Source organism: Aspergillus luchuensis, chromosome 7 (assembly GCF_016861625.1).
Source record: "Aspergillus luchuensis IFO 4308 DNA, chromosome 7, nearly complete sequence".
In the NCBI taxonomy this organism is placed as follows: Eukaryota; Fungi; Ascomycota; class Eurotiomycetes; order Eurotiales; family Aspergillaceae; genus Aspergillus; species Aspergillus luchuensis.
This window is the reverse complement of record NC_054855.1, coordinates 812907-830839: the sequence shown is the minus strand read 5'-3', so window position 1 is coordinate 830839 and position 17933 is coordinate 812907. Positions and strand designations below refer to the sequence as shown.

At 51.6% G+C, this 17933-nt stretch overlaps 6 protein-coding genes across 6 annotated transcripts; 3 read left to right on the top strand and 3 right to left on the bottom strand.

Moving 5' to 3' along the window:
- Positions 1-643: 643 nt before the first annotated feature.
- AKAW2_70322A (uncharacterized protein) lies at positions 644-1051 on the top strand (the record flags this gene model as incomplete). The annotated part of the gene is made up of 2 exons (XM_041682890.1): positions 644-919; positions 1031-1051. 2 exons carry the CDS (start codon positions 644-646, stop codon positions 1049-1051), a joined length of 297 nt encoding a protein of 98 aa, XP_041547206.1.
- Positions 1052-3786: 2735 nt separating this feature from the next.
- AKAW2_70321S (forkhead domain protein) lies at positions 3787-7119 on the bottom strand (the record flags this gene model as incomplete). The annotated part of the gene is made up of 1 exon (XM_041682889.1): positions 3787-7119. One exon carries the CDS (start codon positions 7117-7119, stop codon positions 3787-3789), a length of 3333 nt encoding a protein of 1110 aa, XP_041547205.1.
- A 527-nt stretch (positions 7120-7646) lies between these two features.
- Positions 7647-8613, top strand: AKAW2_70320A (uncharacterized protein; the record flags this gene model as incomplete). Its single annotated transcript, XM_041682887.1, has 2 exons — positions 7647-8163; positions 8327-8613. 2 exons carry the CDS (start codon positions 7647-7649, stop codon positions 8611-8613), a joined length of 804 nt encoding a protein of 267 aa, XP_041547204.1.
- A 571-nt stretch (positions 8614-9184) lies between these two features.
- Positions 9185-10639, bottom strand: AKAW2_70319S (cyclic nucleotide-binding domain-containing protein; the record flags this gene model as incomplete). Its single annotated transcript, XM_041682886.1, has 1 exon — positions 9185-10639. One exon carries the CDS (start codon positions 10637-10639, stop codon positions 9185-9187), a length of 1455 nt encoding a protein of 484 aa, XP_041547203.1.
- A 1423-nt stretch (positions 10640-12062) lies between these two features.
- On the bottom strand, positions 12063-12410 carry AKAW2_70318S (uncharacterized protein; the record flags this gene model as incomplete). Its single annotated transcript, XM_041682885.1, has 1 exon — positions 12063-12410. The coding sequence occupies one exon, from the start codon at positions 12408-12410 to the stop codon at positions 12063-12065; it is 348 nt and encodes a 115-aa protein (XP_041547202.1).
- Positions 12411-14161: 1751 nt separating this feature from the next.
- On the top strand, positions 14162-16695 carry AKAW2_70317A (carbohydrate-binding module family 48 protein; the record flags this gene model as incomplete). Its single annotated transcript, XM_041682884.1, has 3 exons — positions 14162-14184; positions 14405-14540; positions 14902-16695. 3 exons carry the CDS (start codon positions 14162-14164, stop codon positions 16693-16695), a joined length of 1953 nt encoding a protein of 650 aa, XP_041547201.1.
- Positions 16696-17933: the final 1238 nt, after the last annotated feature.

Below are 17933 nucleotides of genomic sequence, written 5' to 3'. Positions count from 1 at the left end.
GCCCGTGGGCAAATAGGGGAGTGGAACAGGAGGCAGTGCGAAAGCTGCGATTTGCCTATCGTTCACCAGACAAGAGGAATTAATGGGAATTGGGGGGTGGAGGCAAATGCAACTGCAAGAAGCCCAAGGCGTCACACAGAAAGGTTGAAAGTGGACATGACTGACTGACTGATTTGATGATGATCAATTTTAGTTGCAAGTTGAGGAGAAAAATAAGAGCAAGTACATTACTTAGTAGGATTGAAAAGTGACAGGCGGTGTCTTACAGGCTCCGTAATGTTAGTGCTCTGAACACTTTCAACTGTGGGTGGACAGCGCTAGTGGGAGGACCTCGAACTGCTTCGACAAATGGGTGGGACGTGCGCCCCCGTGCTAATTTAGAAAGAAAAAAAAAAGAAAATTCAAGAGGGAAAATAAAAAAAAGGGTAAGGGGAGAAAAACGTGTCTGAGTGGTACATGGGACTAGTCGGTCTGTGGCTTGGCTTATTGCAGGAGGCGAGTGATATAATCATCTGGGAAGATTATTTATAGCCAGTGAGAGAGGGAACCTGGCCAGGGAGAGGAACAACGGAAGGAAGCAACTAAGTAGACTAGATAGGCATCATCAGTTATTTTTTCACTTGTTACTAACTACCATGTATGTATGCGACTAGAGAAGCACAGATGCAGCAGGAGCGACAGTGGCAATGCCGTCAGTCAGTCAATCAGTCGCCCTCGAGAGGGCCAGCCAGGGCTTTGGACTTTCCTGTCAAGGCGGAGTCCCATGCCACCCACCAACCCTCGGAGGAGAGCCAATCCGAGAGGCGGACAGCCTCATTTTGAACTTCAAAGTATAAGCGCAATGACACAACAGGCAGACACAGGGAGAGAGACAGAGAATAAGTTACTACGGAGTACTACTACTATCTATCTGTACACTGTAAGTCACCACACATGCAGAACACAGGACAGGACAGGACAGGGACATTGCACCTACATCATCATCATCATCCTCATCATACACATCCTCACTTATCGTCATTATCATCAGCATCATCAGGTGGCTGAGTAAACCAACATTCCATGCCTACATTCCGCGGTTGCTAGAACAACAGGCTGGTCTACGTAAGGTCGATGCCTGAGAAGAGGCACCTTACAGTGATTGCGATTCCTACTGGTTTCTCGGATCAGGTGCAACTTCCAGTTTTGAGGCTGTTGCGATTCCTTCTGGGCTGAGAGGGACAGAGTGACTCACCGACCGTCAGGAAGGATGGGCAATCCAATCAGCATATGATCAGGCCGGAGTATTTTGGAGCCTGCTCGTTGATTACTTTGTACCTCACGATAGAGGTATACACTGCCTACTATGGAAGGTTACTACTACTTACGAGTAATAGAGACTGGCAATAGCCGATAGTAAACCGGTATATCCCTCACGATGGAGGGTTTCCTCTCCTCACTCTCTCCTGTGAACCCCGCAGGCACGGAATATACAACCACGCCTGTATATGCGCGTCTCCCACAGCAACCTACTACACCATTCGCAGTCCCCTTCATCTTATCAAATTTGATACCCAATCATCCCCGATCCCCAAGCGCGGTACCTACATCCCATCCCATCCCATCCCCCCTCAGGATGGATGAATGACCCGAGTGAGTGATCACTACCATCATCAATCTCTTCCCTACTATGTTTCACAATCCCCCAACCACCGAAATAATGAATAATATCAATGTCTCACTTACAACAAAACAACCAATGAATACATTATATTATAATTTAATCATATAATAAGAGTTATGCCAACCGAACCGAATCGAAACAAATCAAGTCATTGTGAGAGTTCAGTCAGGTACCAAGAATATATTCCCACAATCCCAGCCACACAGACTTCAGTACTACAGCTGAACCTGCACCAAGCAAGATCCAGTAACCCCAAGTGGGGTCCTCCATACACAGTACTTACTCTCAACTCCCCAAGCACACACTTGCATCCACCATCGAACCTACCAACCTCCATCATCGCTGCCCGATCTATTTTACCACTCTTTGCCCCTCCCTCCTCCCCCCTTTGAACTAAAAATGCACGCTCACATAATAATGATGGAATGAATGATGATGCTGATGATGATTGATAGCCGATATTCAACCTCATGCATTCTATTACTGATACCCAGTCAGTCACACCAACCCACTCACCTGCCCAATAAACACCACCAACCTACCTAAATACCTACCCAATAACCACCCACCAAACACCACTTAGACACTCAGGTAGATCACAATAACCATCCCCAATCCATCCATCCATCCATCAACTCATCCAACTGACAGTCTACATATACATACATACTTACATGACATCCTACATCCTACATACATACATGAATGACACCCCGCATAAACCATAAACAAATAATATCGCAATGATAGCGACAGCACCTACCAGCCATCCATCCATACAGATAGAATAGATAGAATTTGACATACGGATGAATGGAAAAGACCAAAATAGATGGTGGAAGGATAATCAATGCACACGACCGGCCCGGTGACATTCTCCTCCCTCCCTACCATACCGTACGTTAGTAAGTACTTAGTAGTAGTCATGGGTAATATATATTATATATTCCTGCAGTGCATCATCAACGGGTGAATCCGGTCATCGGGTCAATACTAACCTTTCTCTTCTCTTTTCTTATTATTGTTCCGATAGGGTAGGTACTATAGCTATGCAGTAGATACTAATAGATAATATTTATTATAATTTATTAGTAGGTGCAAAAGTTCAAATGTAATTACAAACCCCCGCTGTTCCGGTCGGAAGTAAGAAATGAAGAAAGAAAGGAAGAAAGAAAGGAAGAAAGAAAGGAAAAAAGAAAGGAAAAAAGAAAGGAAAAAGTATTAAGGAAAGAGTCGGATGAAGATAGTAGTAGTAGTAGTAGTGGGGGAGGGGTAATTCGATAATACTACTTACTTACTTCCTCCGGACTACGGTAGTTCGTTACTTGTTTCCCCCCTTCATGAAGTCTACAGAATTGATAATCATCAAATAATCAAGCCCCATCGTATAGCGACATCCCCATTTCGTACAAGAAATTGTTTTTGTTTTAAATTCTATGCAAATAAACTCCAGCTGCTTTTTTGATGTAATTTTAGATATAACGAAAAGTTGGACAAAAAATGAGTTTTCTTCTTCCGATTCTCGGAGAAGGAAGAAAAGAGAACCCCATCCCATCACAAGGGGAGAGGGAGGGGGTGGGGTGGGGTGGGGAGCAAGTGTCAATGCAAGAAAGAAAAGAAAAGAAAAGAAAAACTTGCCCGGCGCTTATAATCCATGCAAGTCCGGGATGTCGCGGACGTGGAAAAGACAAAACAGGATAAGCAACTAATAAAAAAGAAAACAAATACTTTGGAAAATGGACCCTCGGTCCAGAACGGAGGGGATATCATCGAGAAGCAACTGCAGTGGCGGGTGAGGAAAGACAAGAACACAACCCACTCAAGAGACGCAAATGGAAATAGCAATGGAAAATGTAGTAGTAGTGAGTCAGTCAAAATAGCCCCAGAAACAGAAATGGATAATAACAATCGGACTCCGTTTCAATATCATGAAAGATAAAGACCAGTTATGTGATCGCGCGCGCATGTTTTTGTATCCCAGATCACAGATCTCCTAACACCGGCCCGGTCTCCATGTGGTAGATGTATGTTCGTAAGCATAAAAGCAAATCCCAAGTCGTAAATTCGTCATCCCAGTTTGAATCCTATTCCCGCTTGCAAATAGTCGCCCCTTGTTGGGCTGACTATTCGTCCTTTAAGCTACCGATCAGATTACGAAGCGCATCCAGGATGACTGCTTCATCCTTCGGTTCGCCGCCGGGGAACGAACTATCCGTGGCATTGCCGAGAACGCGAGCGCGGGCACTCTTGAGCACCTCCCGGATGTAGTTCTTATCCTCGTAGTCTTCCATCAGGACCGCTTCAAAGTCGTCAATCGCCTTGCTGGCCCGCTCATTGAACGACGACGCCTCCGAGTTGTCCATTGGGCCCGGCCCAGGGTCGTGACCCATGCCCATATTCGGCGGAGGATGCTGCATAGGTGGACCTGGGGGCGGCGGGGGAGGATGATGGCCTTGATGTGGCGGTGCATTCATCGGCGGCATGGACGGTGGGTTGGGTGGAGGATAAGGTGACTGGTGCTGTGGTTGGGGTGGCATTGGCTGCGTCTGTTGCGACTGCTGCAGCTGAACCAGCTGCGGCGGCGGATCCGAGGCATAAGGCGAGGTATAAGTGGAGGGTGTGGTCTGCGCAAAAGCAGGTGGAAGGTTGTTGCGGAGCGGACTCGGTATCGGGAAGGGTGTAGAGGCAGCAGCTGGAGCAGGAGGCGGATAGGGACTGGAATGGTGAGGTGTAGGAGTAGGATTGGGGGCAGGAGCTGGGGGAGGAGGAGGAGGAGGTGCATAAGGATTGGGAGGCATAGAGGGAAATTGGAAGTGCGGATTGGCCATCCCAGGTTGTCCATGCTGATTGCCATAGGATGGGTTCAGCTGAGGCATATACTGGGGAGTAGCTGCCGGTGCAGACGGAGGCTGCGACGCCGGCGGAGGAGGCGACGGGCGTCGCTTCTTTTCCTTCTCAACCGATGCCCCTGGGCGGAGCTGCCACGACCATCCTTTGCCATCACGCTCTGCATGCATGAAGAGATGGCTGTTGCCATTGAGGTTATGTCGCACACTAGACGTCCAGCCTTCGGTTTCACACTTGAATCGGAAATACGGGTATTTCAGCTTCAGCGCGCGGTAAATCTGCTTGAGCGTCATCGGAGTACCAGCCTCAGTGAGGGCATCAAAGATAAGCACGGCATAATTGTATGGTGGTTTGGCCAGATCCTCCGGTGTGTAGGCGGATTCGGGAGGGTAATTGGGCGATGGTGAGCGAGAGGGCTTGCGCTTCTTGACTGGAGGTGCCTTGATGAACTCCTCTGGGCGATGTTCCATGGGAAACTGGCCGCCCTCGGTTGAGGGTAGTGGAAAGTCCATGGGCGTACCATCAGGCTTCTTCCTCTTCGTGTACTTGCGCTTCTCCGGCTTGGAATTAGGCGACTCCGCACCAACTGATTCTTTGGGTGGTGCCGTAGCACCACTGGTTGGTGCTGGTGCCTTTCCAGCTTTGGGACGGTTCATGGGCGGAGGAGTGACGCCTCCATTGGCCTCGCGCTTCGCCGCCAACTTCTGTTCTCTTGCCAGTTCGGCTCGCTCGCGTTTGGACATGATGCCGTCCTTAGGCGGCCGTCCAGGACCACGACGCCGAACAGGCTGCTGGTTGGGATCTCCGGAGCCTTCAACGGACTGCACTGGTCGCGACGGATCAGGTTCAGCCCGGGTCTTGAGAATGATCTTCGTGGTCTTCGGCGTCTCCTTTGTCTCTGAGCCATCAGATGCGCGCTTCGGAGCTGGCGTTTCGTTCTCGGCCGTGGTTGAAGCCTGAGCATTCTCGTCTTCGGCCGTAAATGGTTCTTCCACTCTATCTGCTCCAGTTTCGCCAATTGGGACGTCGGGAAGCAGGAAGCGGATGCGGACGCCTCCTATTTGGATATAATCGCCACTATGTAAGGGTCTTACTTGCCCCGGTGATAGCCAATCCGCGCCGATAAAAGCGCCATTTCTTCCCATAACCTCCATTTCGAAAAGGTTTCGGTCAAAGTTGTATGCAATTTTGACATGTTTACGTGAGATCCCTCGATGCCCGGCAGCACTACCGTCGACCGTCGCTGGGGGATGAATAGGGATCGTTGGACACGCATCCGGCGAAGGAAGTAAAGCCAAAGCATCCACTGGCTTCGCATCGCCGTTCTCTTCGTTCAAGGACTGCATTGCAAGTGCATTGTAATCAGTAGTCGATTGTAATTGGGCCGGAGTCGCATGCAACGGAGCCGATTCAGCGTGGGAAGACACGGACGAGCGACGACTGAGATGGTGTGGTAAATGAGGCGGAATATCGGGATCAAACCCCATAATACCACCGCGGTCACTGACCACACTTCCTAAGATGCCACTGCCCTCATGTTTCACGCGGTTGGGCGTATGCGACGTGTTGCCACCGCTCGAACTCTTAGCCCGGGAAGTCCTCATCGCCTGACGGACCTGGATTTCGCGCTGATGCGCCGCCCGGGCCGCCCGTACATCACGTCCAAGAATGAAGGAGTATGTATTGCAGTAAAAGTGACCGTCATCGAATTCTAGCTTCGCAAATGCCTGGATTCGGGGCTCCGATCCCGCGACTGAGCCAGCGATATCGTGAGACAAATGCCCACCAGAATAGCCAAGGGCGGAAAGATCAGCGCTTTGCGAGAGGTAGGCGGCGGTAAGCATCTCATTCTGCTGAAGGGCTTCAAACGGGGTCTTCGGAGCGGCGGTGATATCGAAGGAGGAAAAAAGGTCGGGATGGTCTAAACTCGCTTTGGAGAACAGTAACGGATCCGTCAAGCCTTCTACAGCATCTGATGCCTTCATTGACATACTATCGCCATGATCTGGGTTCGAAAAGGATAAATCGGTATGTTGTTCGGGGTTTTTCTCGTCTTGTTGGTGAGGAGCCAGCGATTCAGTCGATTCCGGCGGATATTGATCCGCGCCTCCATTGGTCGAATCTGCAGGGGCAGCCGGGGGTTCGGAGGTCGATTCGAAGTGCCATTGACTCTTTACATCCTGGTCGTTATTTTGGGACGGCTCGGCCCCGTCTTGGGCTTGCGGCATTGGATGATCCTCAGACTCCAGCCCGTCGGCCGAGACCTGGTTCCCGAGGAGTTGAGCCAGGAGCGCGCTGGCGGCCGATTGACGACGCATATCGGACTGGGCTTCTGGAGGAGCGGACGCGGAGGGGGCAGAATCGTGGTCGCCGGGTTCGGATTTGACCACGGGGGTGGTTGAGGACAGGGTAGACAGGCCATTGGGAGGAGAGTCGGGGGCAGAATCGTGCAGAGGGCGGATTGCGGAGTCGCTGGGCGGGGAGGGGTGCGGTTGGTCGTCGTGTTGCTGCTGGGAGCGGGCGTAGTCGTACACGGACGACATATTTGGAGCAGCATCTGGCGGACGATGGCCCACCGCAGACGCTGTCATGGTCTGCGACGACGACATGACCGGCGGGCAGGTCTTGAGGGCGGAGGGGGATTGGAGAAGGACGACGGGCTGGGAGAGGAGGAGGAGGAGGAGCAGAAGTCGAGGGCGGTGAGGCTGAGGCCCCCGTCCTCCTCGCCCTGTGACTGGCTGGGCCCGTCACGCCCCGGTCGGTTTTTCATAAATTTTCTGCCAGATTGTGACGGTATTTTTGGCATACTTCTATGCAGACGCAGCAATCTTACTGTACCCGCATGGTTATTACCACCGGGAACGTATCACGGGCCTTGATTCACTGTTTCCGTACCTGAACTTGACCCCATACTATACCACTCACTAGTAAAGTAACTTACCTGGGAACTTTTTTTTTACTCCCCATCTCGGACCGACAGATCAGACCAGACCGACCTGCATAGTACTTCACGACTACGTTCTAGTCACTCCTACTTACTACTGACTCATTATCCATCTGTCCAACTATCTATCTCCTCACCGACTCTCACTCCCATCACCACACACATCACCACCCCCATATCTCCACAAAAAGAATGCCCAAAAAGACATCCAACTCCAAGCAGCAGCAGCCCCCCTCATCCACCCCCAAATCCCATCTCCAACAAAAACACCAGCAGCAGCGGCAGCAACCCCCCAACTGGCCCCCTCTCCGCCCACTCATCCCCTCCACCTCTCTGACTCTCGACCCTCTCGTCCCCGACCAAATCTACCTCATCCGGAACTTCTTCCCCTCGACGCTCTGCAAAACCTACACTTCATTCCTGGCCTCCCTGCCACTGACCACCACACCCGGCAAACCCAAAAAGGGCGATGCAGTGCGAGTCAATGATCGGTTTCAGATCCAGGATGAGGGGTTCGCGGAGGGTCTTTGGTCGGGGACGGCGTTGAAGGAGATGATTCTGAATGCGGGGGGAGATGGTGAAGATGAAGATGAAGAAGAGGAAGCAGTGACGAGAGACATGAAAGATATCTGGGGCGGGGAACCCATTGGGCTGAATGGGAATATCCGTATATATCGGTATTCGAAGGGCCAGTTCTTCGATAAACATTGTGAGTCTATCCTATCCCCTCTTCCCTATTTATCCTTCTTTCTTTTAAAATCATGGTATCTCGGGGGTAGAGGTGGGAAAAGGCTCTGGTTGTAGAAGGATGTTTCGTAGTCAACTCCTAGTCAAAAGTAAATTCAGTATGCTGATAGCTGCTCCTACCGTAGATGACGATTCCAATGCTATCACTTTCTCCTCGCCCGGTCGTCCGCCCCGTGCGGCCCGCACCACTTGGACGCTTCTTATCTACTTGACGAGCTGTGAGGGAGGGGAAACCGTCTTCTATCCAGAGGCGACCCGGTCCAATCGCAATCCGGAGCCGGTGTCGGTGGCTCCGGTGCCGGGGATGGCGCTGCTGCATCGGCATGGAGATCGGTGTATGTTGCATGAGGGGAAGGAGGTGCGGGAGGGGGAGAAGTGGGTGTTGAGGAGTGATTTGGTGGTTGCACGATGATCTACAAAGGGCTTAGCTATCATTACAATTTACAGATACAGAGTCTGCTGCTTTTGAAGGCTATGCTGTATTATAAATATCATCTTACGCATCCTATCGACACTGTCAAGCACTTGTCGTACATGTCAACCATATATGTATCCTTCGTAGCCAATGAGCTATTATAAACATAGAAACGGCAAAAGACAGGAATAACCCAGGTGGTTTATCAATGACACACGCGTCCGATCGCAGCGAACGAAGTGAGCAGTCTGGTGGCTGCGGCTTCCTGCGCGACTCGGCCATGAATATAACCCGTGTATGAACAGTCCAGAGACATACACAACCCCCCGCGATGCCGATAGTAAAACACGACCCAAATGTTTCGCCGATGAATAGGGGATCCTTTTTTTCAGCCATCTGTCGTAGATCTCAAGACCAACAGGTTTCCCCGATTGGTCCGTCCAACCAAGAGCATAGATAGGCGAAATTAACGACACAAGAAAGAGATAGAAAAGTCACCACATTGTCCCACACAAAACTCCCTCCCTCTTCGCCAAGAATTTCGTGTATTTATGACCCATTACGCCTCTCAAGCGGGCACAGGTTTAGATTCATATTCCGCTCGTCGCATGATATCTTCCACAGGGCCGAGTAAGCGCTTGAAGCCATCCCGGCCCAGTTTCGCCACCTTCACCTCTGTCTTGGCCACGATGCTTGCGGCCCGTGGCTTGTCGTCCAACAAGGCTAGCTCACCAAAGTAGTCGCCGCGCTTGTAGGACTTCACAGGGCCCTCCACACCATTCTTGAAGGCCTCCGCCTCCCCGGATTCGAGAAGGTAGAAGGCATCACCTGGATCGCCCTCGTTAATGATCGTAGAGCCAGCAGGATACTTGATGGCGTCCAGAGCATCGGCGATCTTGGCACGCTCATACGGCTTCAGGCTGGACAGCAGCGGCACCTCCTCGAGGAATGCCTCGTACATGCGACGGCGCTGGAAGGCCGAGTCCATGAGGATCCGGCGGAAAGTGATGCGGTCCAAGGCCCAGAGGGTGCTCTTCGGGTCCACCGACACAACGGTGGCCGCGCGAGGCGCATTGTACATGAGAGCCAGCTCTCCAAACGAGCCTCCAGGTCCAACCGAACCGACTTTGTTGCCCATGCCCTCCGGACCGGGTTGCACAGAGCCCGACGGGTGGATCATGAAGTCAAAGTGGCCATTCTCTACGATGTAAAAGTAGTCTCCAGCATCACCCTGGCTGATGACCTTGATACCCTTGGCGGGGATAGGCTTCTCCACCAGGGCATCGAGCACACTCTTGAACTGGTCATCATCGAGGTGCGAGAAGAGGAAGTTGCTGCTGACCGCGGTCTTCAGCCGAGCCAGCTGCTCCTCTGATTTCTCATGATACGGGGGAGTCCAGCTATCTGAGCCAGCCGAGGTCGGGTTCAGTGACTCTGCAGAAACCGATGTCCGGCGGCCCAGCGCGTAGTTATTGGGGAATCCCTGATTCGCGGCGCCCGTGGGGCGGATGTCTTCTGGAGGGAACTCGTCGGCACCCTCCTCGTCCTCCTCTCTGGGCCCATTGTCGAAGGGACTCCTGTTGAAACGAATTGGACCGCTGTTATCGCCATAACCACCACCAAAGAAGGGGCTGCCGGTCGACGAGGATGCGGCAGCGGCGTTGGCAGATCGAAAAGTGGGATCGGTTGGTGACGTCACCTCGTATTCGTCCTCCTCGGAGATCTTCTGAAAAGCAGCGGCTTTGTCGTCTTTTGTGCCCACCCGGAGGGGTTGTTGGGCGCTGGGGAATGCACTCTCAGCCATGCTGGCGAAAGAAGGGCCGGAGAGAACACCGCTCCGGCCACAGTGAAGCGGGGAAGTTGGAAGGTCGGGAGACGGCGACTGAAGCGGCCGGCACGTAAGGACGGAAATGGTCTGAAGGAGGTCAGACGCTGAGCAAGACTTGGAAAGGCGAGCAGGTGAAGAAATGGAATGTATGTGCGGGAGAGAAGGAGAGGAAAAGTAGGAGGGGGCAGTAGTCATCAGAAAGCGAGAGTAGTAGTAGTAGCAGGGTTTGGAAAGGACGGGGGGAACAGAAGATGTGGTAGCACAAGCCCGAGAGAAAGAGAGGGAGGGGAGGGGCGGGTAGGGAAACCGACCAGAAGGTCGTAGCAGCAAGCAGATTGGAAGGTGGCCGTGGATGGAACAGAAATGGGGGATCCAGTCAGGGAAGCAAGATCATTGATGATTGGGGTCTCCGCTAAACAGTGTGGGTATTGGGTCCAGCAGGCCTCATTGGATGTCCGCCGTGGTACGTTTTTCTGCTTCGGAGCCTCTGAAGCTTTCTTCTGGCGGAGGGAGGGAGCTGTTTTGCCCGTAGATAGCTGGCCAGAGCTGTTCTGGTGCAGAGTAGATCTCACGAAGCAATACAAGCAATGTAAATACAAAGAAAAAAAAGAAAGGTAACAAAACTTGAGGAATATAATAGTGAGATACACAATAAAAAGAAAAAAATAAAATAAAATAAAATAAATGAGTCCAGTGTGAAACAACAAGCACAACAATCACAGCGGGAAAGGAAAATCACCGGGCAAGCTTTGGAGGGGCAACACGGCAGAAGTTTAATGGAGAGTAGCTTTGGGAGGAGGGGATTCCCTTACCAGTGAGACTTGAGCGGCTTCTCGGTCGCGTGGGATTTGCAGACAATGGAAGGGTTGGGGGGCCGGCTAGAAAAATGGCAGAAACACCTAATCTCGGGATGGAAGCCTTCTAGACAGTTCAATGGGGGGCTTTTAAATGAGATTAAATGGCACCAGAAAAGGGGTGGTGGTGAAGTGGTGATACGCAGGGAACTTAATCCGGAGGGGTTGCAGAAAAAGGGAGGGGGAATGAATTAATGAAGAACCATGAAAAAGGCGGGGAGCAAACCAAAAAGCCAAACTGGATGATGGTTGGATTATTATATGACTCGCGTCTAAAAAGTAAAGTCCTCTCATGATCATATCACTCTCTACTTCTATTTGCAGTGGGAAATCATGATTTTTCATTTTCATTTTTTACTTCCCTTTTCATGCTAATTATCTTCCTTCCTCACCCCCTTTCTCAGTCTATTCCATTCCAGGAGCTCGGCTCTATCCTACTACTGTACACACCATCCTTCGGAGAACTCCCCGGTGGTGCCCTTGTCGAACCCACCACCACCACCATCATCACTCAGGCCACCCTCCATTCTTACTAGTAGACTCACCTCCTTAATTAAGGGCAATGGACTAAATTTCGGATGCGTTGGGAACCTCCCATCGCTAGGACAAGATGGCTCAGACGGCTCGATCGACGTCACGGACACCCCGCTAGTCCAGTCCACTACTTCAATAGCTGACGGCCTTGGGTCAATAGTCTGTCTCCGTTCCTAGGTATTATCAAATGAAATCCATAGTCGGGCGTAGTCGATCGGACTAGCACCGTCTCAGCGTGTTCCAGAAGGTGAAAACGAAAAGGAGACGTGGACGATGGGCCCCAGACCTCCGAATCCTTCAGCCCAGTCGACCGGGAACGGACGCGATGTGGAAGAGGTGGAAGCTTCGATCGGCCCTCCCAGGGGCTTCCAGACGGTTTCTAGAACATTGCGGTATTCGGAATAGGAGGGCCAGTCAGAGTGCCAGCCAGCACTGGGTTGCGTTGCGTTGCGTTGCGTTGCGCCACCGGCGCTGTGATTGAGATTGACAATCAGACCCTTGAACCGACCAACAACAAAGGGGGCGGGGAATCGCAAAAAGGAGACACGCACTGCCGACCAAGCATCATTCCTGCCCATCCCAATTCAATCAAAGGTCGGTCTCGATGCGGATAATTGGCTCATTGGGGGGTTCTGATTCTCTCATCTCATCAGGCCCGACGCAGGTGGCGAACGAAATGGTGCTTGCGTTTGTGAGTCTGCTCTCCGTTCGGATGATCTGCTCGCTGAGGTCATAGCCAGGGTAGACTATCCGTTCGTTGACGTTTGCTGGAGAGCCACCATTCTGACAGGGCAAGTGGTTCCGTCAGCCACTTCGAGGTGTCAAAGTGCCATCATCTCCACTGGAAGGTCAAGGTAACGGTCTGCTGTTTTGCCCATGCGGCAGGCAATGAGAGCTATCAGACACACAGAGCTCCCATGGATCCATGAACTCGTTGCTGCTTTTGGCTTCATTCGAACCGACTTTCCCTCCCAAGCCTAATCCGGTTAGCGTTCTAGCCGTTATCGCATTCTTGGTTCGTCGACTTGGACTATTCCTTGTGCGGACTAGCTGCTGTCCGTGCTCTCTGGATCAGGATTAGCGCCGGGAGTTGCTGTTGGTGGAGGATGGAAAGACAAGACAAGAGCGAAAGGGTGTTGAATTTCATTTCATCCACTCCAGCGCTTCTTCTTACCGCCAGCCAAAAGGCCAGCTCCTATTCTCGTGATCATAGCCTTAAAACAATAATACAAACAGGGCGGTTATCTATTGGCGTAAAAAAACTTCAACAAAAAAAAGAAGAGAGGGGGGGTGGGCGGGGCGAGTGCCTAATGCAAGGTCGCCAACAGTCACATAGATGGCTGGACTGGACCTTTCAGTCTTACAGTGTCAGTGTAGTAGTCCAGTCTAGTACTTCGGCTGTGGGTTGGGATCTACACGGACCATATAAAGTTTTCCAAGCCCTCACAGTGCATATGTTGAATAACTTACTCTCATGCCCTCTGTAGTCTGTACGGATTAATATGTAAAGCAATGTGGGTGATTTGATCAGGTCCGTCAGGTACCATCGACATGCTTCATCCAGTAGAAACTCTGCCTGGGAGAAGCCCCTGGGAAAGATGCGCCAAAAGGCAAGGCGAATGGCTGTTGACTACGGGCAGGAATGCAGCCCTGCACGAGCCTCCATACCAACGGACTCTTTGGTTTCCCACAACAAGGTTCTGATGAAACTGGCCAAGTCTAGCGCGATAAGATGCCAGCTGTCGCTGCGCTGAGTTGTACACGGGCTGGCAAAGAGCTGGCAGCCACTGGGAGTGTCTAGAATTCCTTCCGATACGGTGACTCAATTCCATGTGTTATTCCGCGAGGCTTGCTTAAGATTCATCATTACCGAATCCTCGACACAGAATAAGCCACGGCGAAAATCATTGCGTGTGTGTGTGTATGCTGTTGCTTGCTGTTTCGCCTTGATCAATTTTGACACCAGGAACATCCAAGTGGCGGCTTCTTACAGCGTACCTACTTACTTACTCATCTCTCTTTCCAGTCAATACTTCCTGCCAAAGAGTCCGACCGGTGACGGTCTGTGTGCGACCGAACAGGGCCCCCGCTCCATCTCTCTCTCTCCCCTCTCCATCTTTTTCCCAGCAACACTTTATCGCCGTTCCCAGCCTCTTCCATACGCCATTTCTTACCATTCTTTAATTTTTTTCATTTTATCCTGTTTGCTTCCGAGCGTTTAGCTCTTTCCTCATCCCTCCTACTACAGTCTCTGCTGCTGACAAGTTCCTGCTACCCACCACATCTTATTGCCTGAGTTTGGGGGATCCAAAGCCCACCCGCCGTAAAGATGGGGAGCTACACATTTACATGGTAAGTGACAGATCCCATTCTTTCACCCTCTGGAACCTCCCCAATTGTGGGGGATCAGCCACTCCACGGCCCTCCCTGTGGAAATTCTATTCTATCCGACACCTTCCGTACCAAGCGACAAGCACGTATGGATCAAAGCCTAGCTTTCTTCAGCGTCATGAGCTGGAAACTCTCGGGTGGATTTGATCGCTGACCGATGCGGATCCTCGCATGCGACCAGGCCGTACAATGCGAACGAAGTGTTTGTCACCGGCACATTTGATGACTGGGGCAAGACAGTCAAATTGGATCGCGTAGGCGATGTCTTTGAGAAGGAAGTTCCCTTGCCAGTGACGGATGAGAAGGTGCACTACAAGGTGAGACAGCATCGCATGCTCTGCACATGACTTTTTTGGCGCAGAGCCGTTCCCTGTCCTGATTTGCTTGCCATGCCATTGTTTGTACTTCCCGCCGAGGATTACGTCCTTTGATGGGGAAACTCATCGTGAGGATCCCGTTCCTCTTCCAGTCCCTCTGCCTGTCCTGCTTATCAAGTTCCATCGCGCGATGACGCTCCATCCGTGGACTGACGTCATGTCGCCGCCAGTCGCGGACGGGCGTGGTTTCCCCCTCTCATGTTTCCTGACTCTCCTCCCCCAAAACTATAAGACTCCCTTGTCAGCGTCATCGTTGCATTGGTTCCACAAACTAACAATTGTTTTTTTCTTTGGTTCATAGTTCGTCGTTGACGGCATCTGGACCACCGATAACAGAGCTCCCGAAGAAGACGACGGCAGTAGCAATATCAACAACGTTCTCTATCCTGACCAAATTCTTAAAGAATCAACCACACCTTTATTAAACGGCACTGCAGATATGGCCGGGGTCACACCAGGCTCGACAACCGCTGCATTGGCAGCCGGAGTCCCCAAGGAGTCCAGCAGCAAACATGGACAGAATGGATACTATCCCACCATCTCATCAGCCGCTCCGGGGTCGACTACTGCCGCGCTCGGCCAGGATGTGCCGCTCGAGCAGAGGGCCAATGTGCCCGGATCGTATCCCATTACCCCAGCCAGCGAAGCTGACAAGTTTTCCGTGAATCCAATTCCGGCGTCCAGTGGCGCAGGAAACCCGATCAAGCTGAATCCGGGGGAGAAGGTGCCTGATCCCAGCACCTTCAACACGAACACTATCTCTTCGACTGCACGTACCGACCGCGCCGGCTATGAGCAGGGCACTAGTGGTGGATTCCCCGGAAGCCCTGCTTATGATGCCAGTGCCTTTGCGATTCCCCCAGTGTCCAAGAACATGATCCCCGAGTCTAGTCTGCCAATGGGTGAAAGCCAGGGAGCGACTGACCCCACCTACACAATCCAGTCGGCTGCACCGACGTCCACGACTGCTGGACTTGCAGCTGCTGTCCCGCTGGAGTCTCAGCGACAAACAAGCAGCCGAGTGCCCACGCGAGATGTCCCGGACGTGGTGCGACAGTCGATGTCTGAAGCCCACCGGGACCCTGAGGCGGCCACCAACAAGGAGGCTGTCGATGAGAAGAAAGAAATGGAAGAGGAACTTCGAAGGAAGGTTCCGGTGGACAACTCGACTGGCGCGCCGGCGCCTACCACTGTTGCCGGGCTTGGTACTTCATCTGGACTTGGGTTTACCGCTGGGGCTGCTCCTTCGACCAACCTTGGTCCTTCCACTGGCCTTGACGTTGCGACTGGTATGGGCACCACTACTGGCCTGGGTGCTGTGGCTGGGGCTACCGCTGCACAGGGCTCCCAGAAAGAGACAACCAGCGGGTTGCCGGCCCACGACGTCCCAGATGTGGTGAAGCAGTCGATCTCTGAAGCTCATCGGGATCCGGAGGCAGCAGGTGTCGAGGAGACTGTCGAAGAGAAGCGAGAAGTCGAAGAAGAGCTTCAACAGAAGGTTCCCGTGAGCAATCAGTCTGGCACACCCGCACCTGTGATCACGGCTGCGACTTCTGAGAGAGCACCCGGAGCGTCTGGTGCTGAACCTGCTTCGGAGAGCGCACCGCGTGCTACTGGTGCTGAGTCGGCTTCGGCCCAAGTTTCTCCCAGGGCCACTACCCCTACAGATGGGCCCACGGTGACCACCGGAGTTGCCACATCGAAGGCTCCCGAAGAGTCTGGACCTGGCGCATCTGGCCGTGAGGACACCACTGAGATTCCAACGAAGCCCGCTGCTGGTGCGACGGGAGCGAGTGCGACCAAGACTGTCGACTCTGGCGTAGAGAGTGGCATTGCTCCCGACGAGACGACGCCTGCTCCGACAGCTGGTGCCACGGGGGCCAGCGCAACGAAGACTGCCGATCCCACCGGGACCAGTGGTGCACCGACCAGTGGTACTAGCAAGCCAGCAGAGTCCGCGCCGACCAGCAATGCGGCGGCCACCTCGAAGCCGGCTACCAACAATGCCGCTGGAGCGACAACGAATGGCAAGGAAGAGAAAAAGAAGAAGAAGGGCTTTTTCTCGCGACTGAAGGAGAAGCTGAAATCGGTTTAAGAGGATGCAATGATACTATGATAATGACCCAGGTGTATAATGGGAGGTGGAATGGGGTTTTATGCTTTTCACGTTGACTGGATACCTGTTTGCATGGCTCGTATAATTGCTACGGCTTGTTTGGTTTATTGCTGCTCCACGGAGCATCGATAGCTAGTATGATAATGTTAATGTTCTGATGAATATATGCCGATTCTACCTATTGATAAGATGTAGCTATATTACTGGATTACCAGATTACTAGAATACTAGATGGGTATTGCGTTGCTCACAGCCCCATTGACTTTGACCGGATACCCAAGGACACTAGCAGAGATGTCAGTATACGCAGTAGACATGATAGAAAGAATGAATTGAATGAATGAAAGACATACTCCTTCCCCGTCTGCGTCAAACAACAACCACAGAAAATCGACGCCGGATAGCAAATGACCTGCAGGAAGGCGGCAGTTAGTTGTCAATTCAATTCAAGCCATGGAAGTAGTTGTGATATAGATATACGTACAGCCGCGACCACCGTACAAATAAAGCCTGAAGAAGTTACTATTAGCATACTTATATAGAAATCAAGAATATGAAGGAATCATATACCTAATGTCGGTCCCACAACCTTACAGCGACATGGGTTCTGGTCTGTTCCGCATTGGAAGCAGATGGGGAAGATGGGGAGGAAGGGGATGTCGCACATATTCCTTGGTTTTATTATCAAGGTGCGGGTTAATTGAGTTATTATGTATTAGAGGATTAAGGGGAGATACTAGTAGAGAGAAAGGATTGGAGCGGGATGGGATGGGGAGAACTTTTCTGGTGTTGGTGTCTGTGTTGTGTTCAGTGTTCATGTAGTATATTCCTAGTTGCTGAGAGGGAGTGCTGTGTCGTCATCATGAATCATGTATGCAGCATGCTACTTAGTAGAGTGAAACTGCATGATAAGGGGTTTATGCATAGTTATTTCATAGGATATCCTGTGCCTGTGATTATTCTGTAGATATAATTATATACTAGAGTAGATTCGAGTTGAGTGTTCTACTTGTAAGAATTGATATGTTCACTGGTGAGTGAGATAGTGGTGGTCACGTTCCACCGTACCTTACATACACACAACACACCTTTTATCATCAGCAATTGATCAGGTGTCAAATCAGATGACAGTTCTGCCTAGCACAGACTAGTTAGTAGTAATACTTCAGTAACCATATTATGCAAATGTCACAACCAACTACCGAATTGAACCCTGC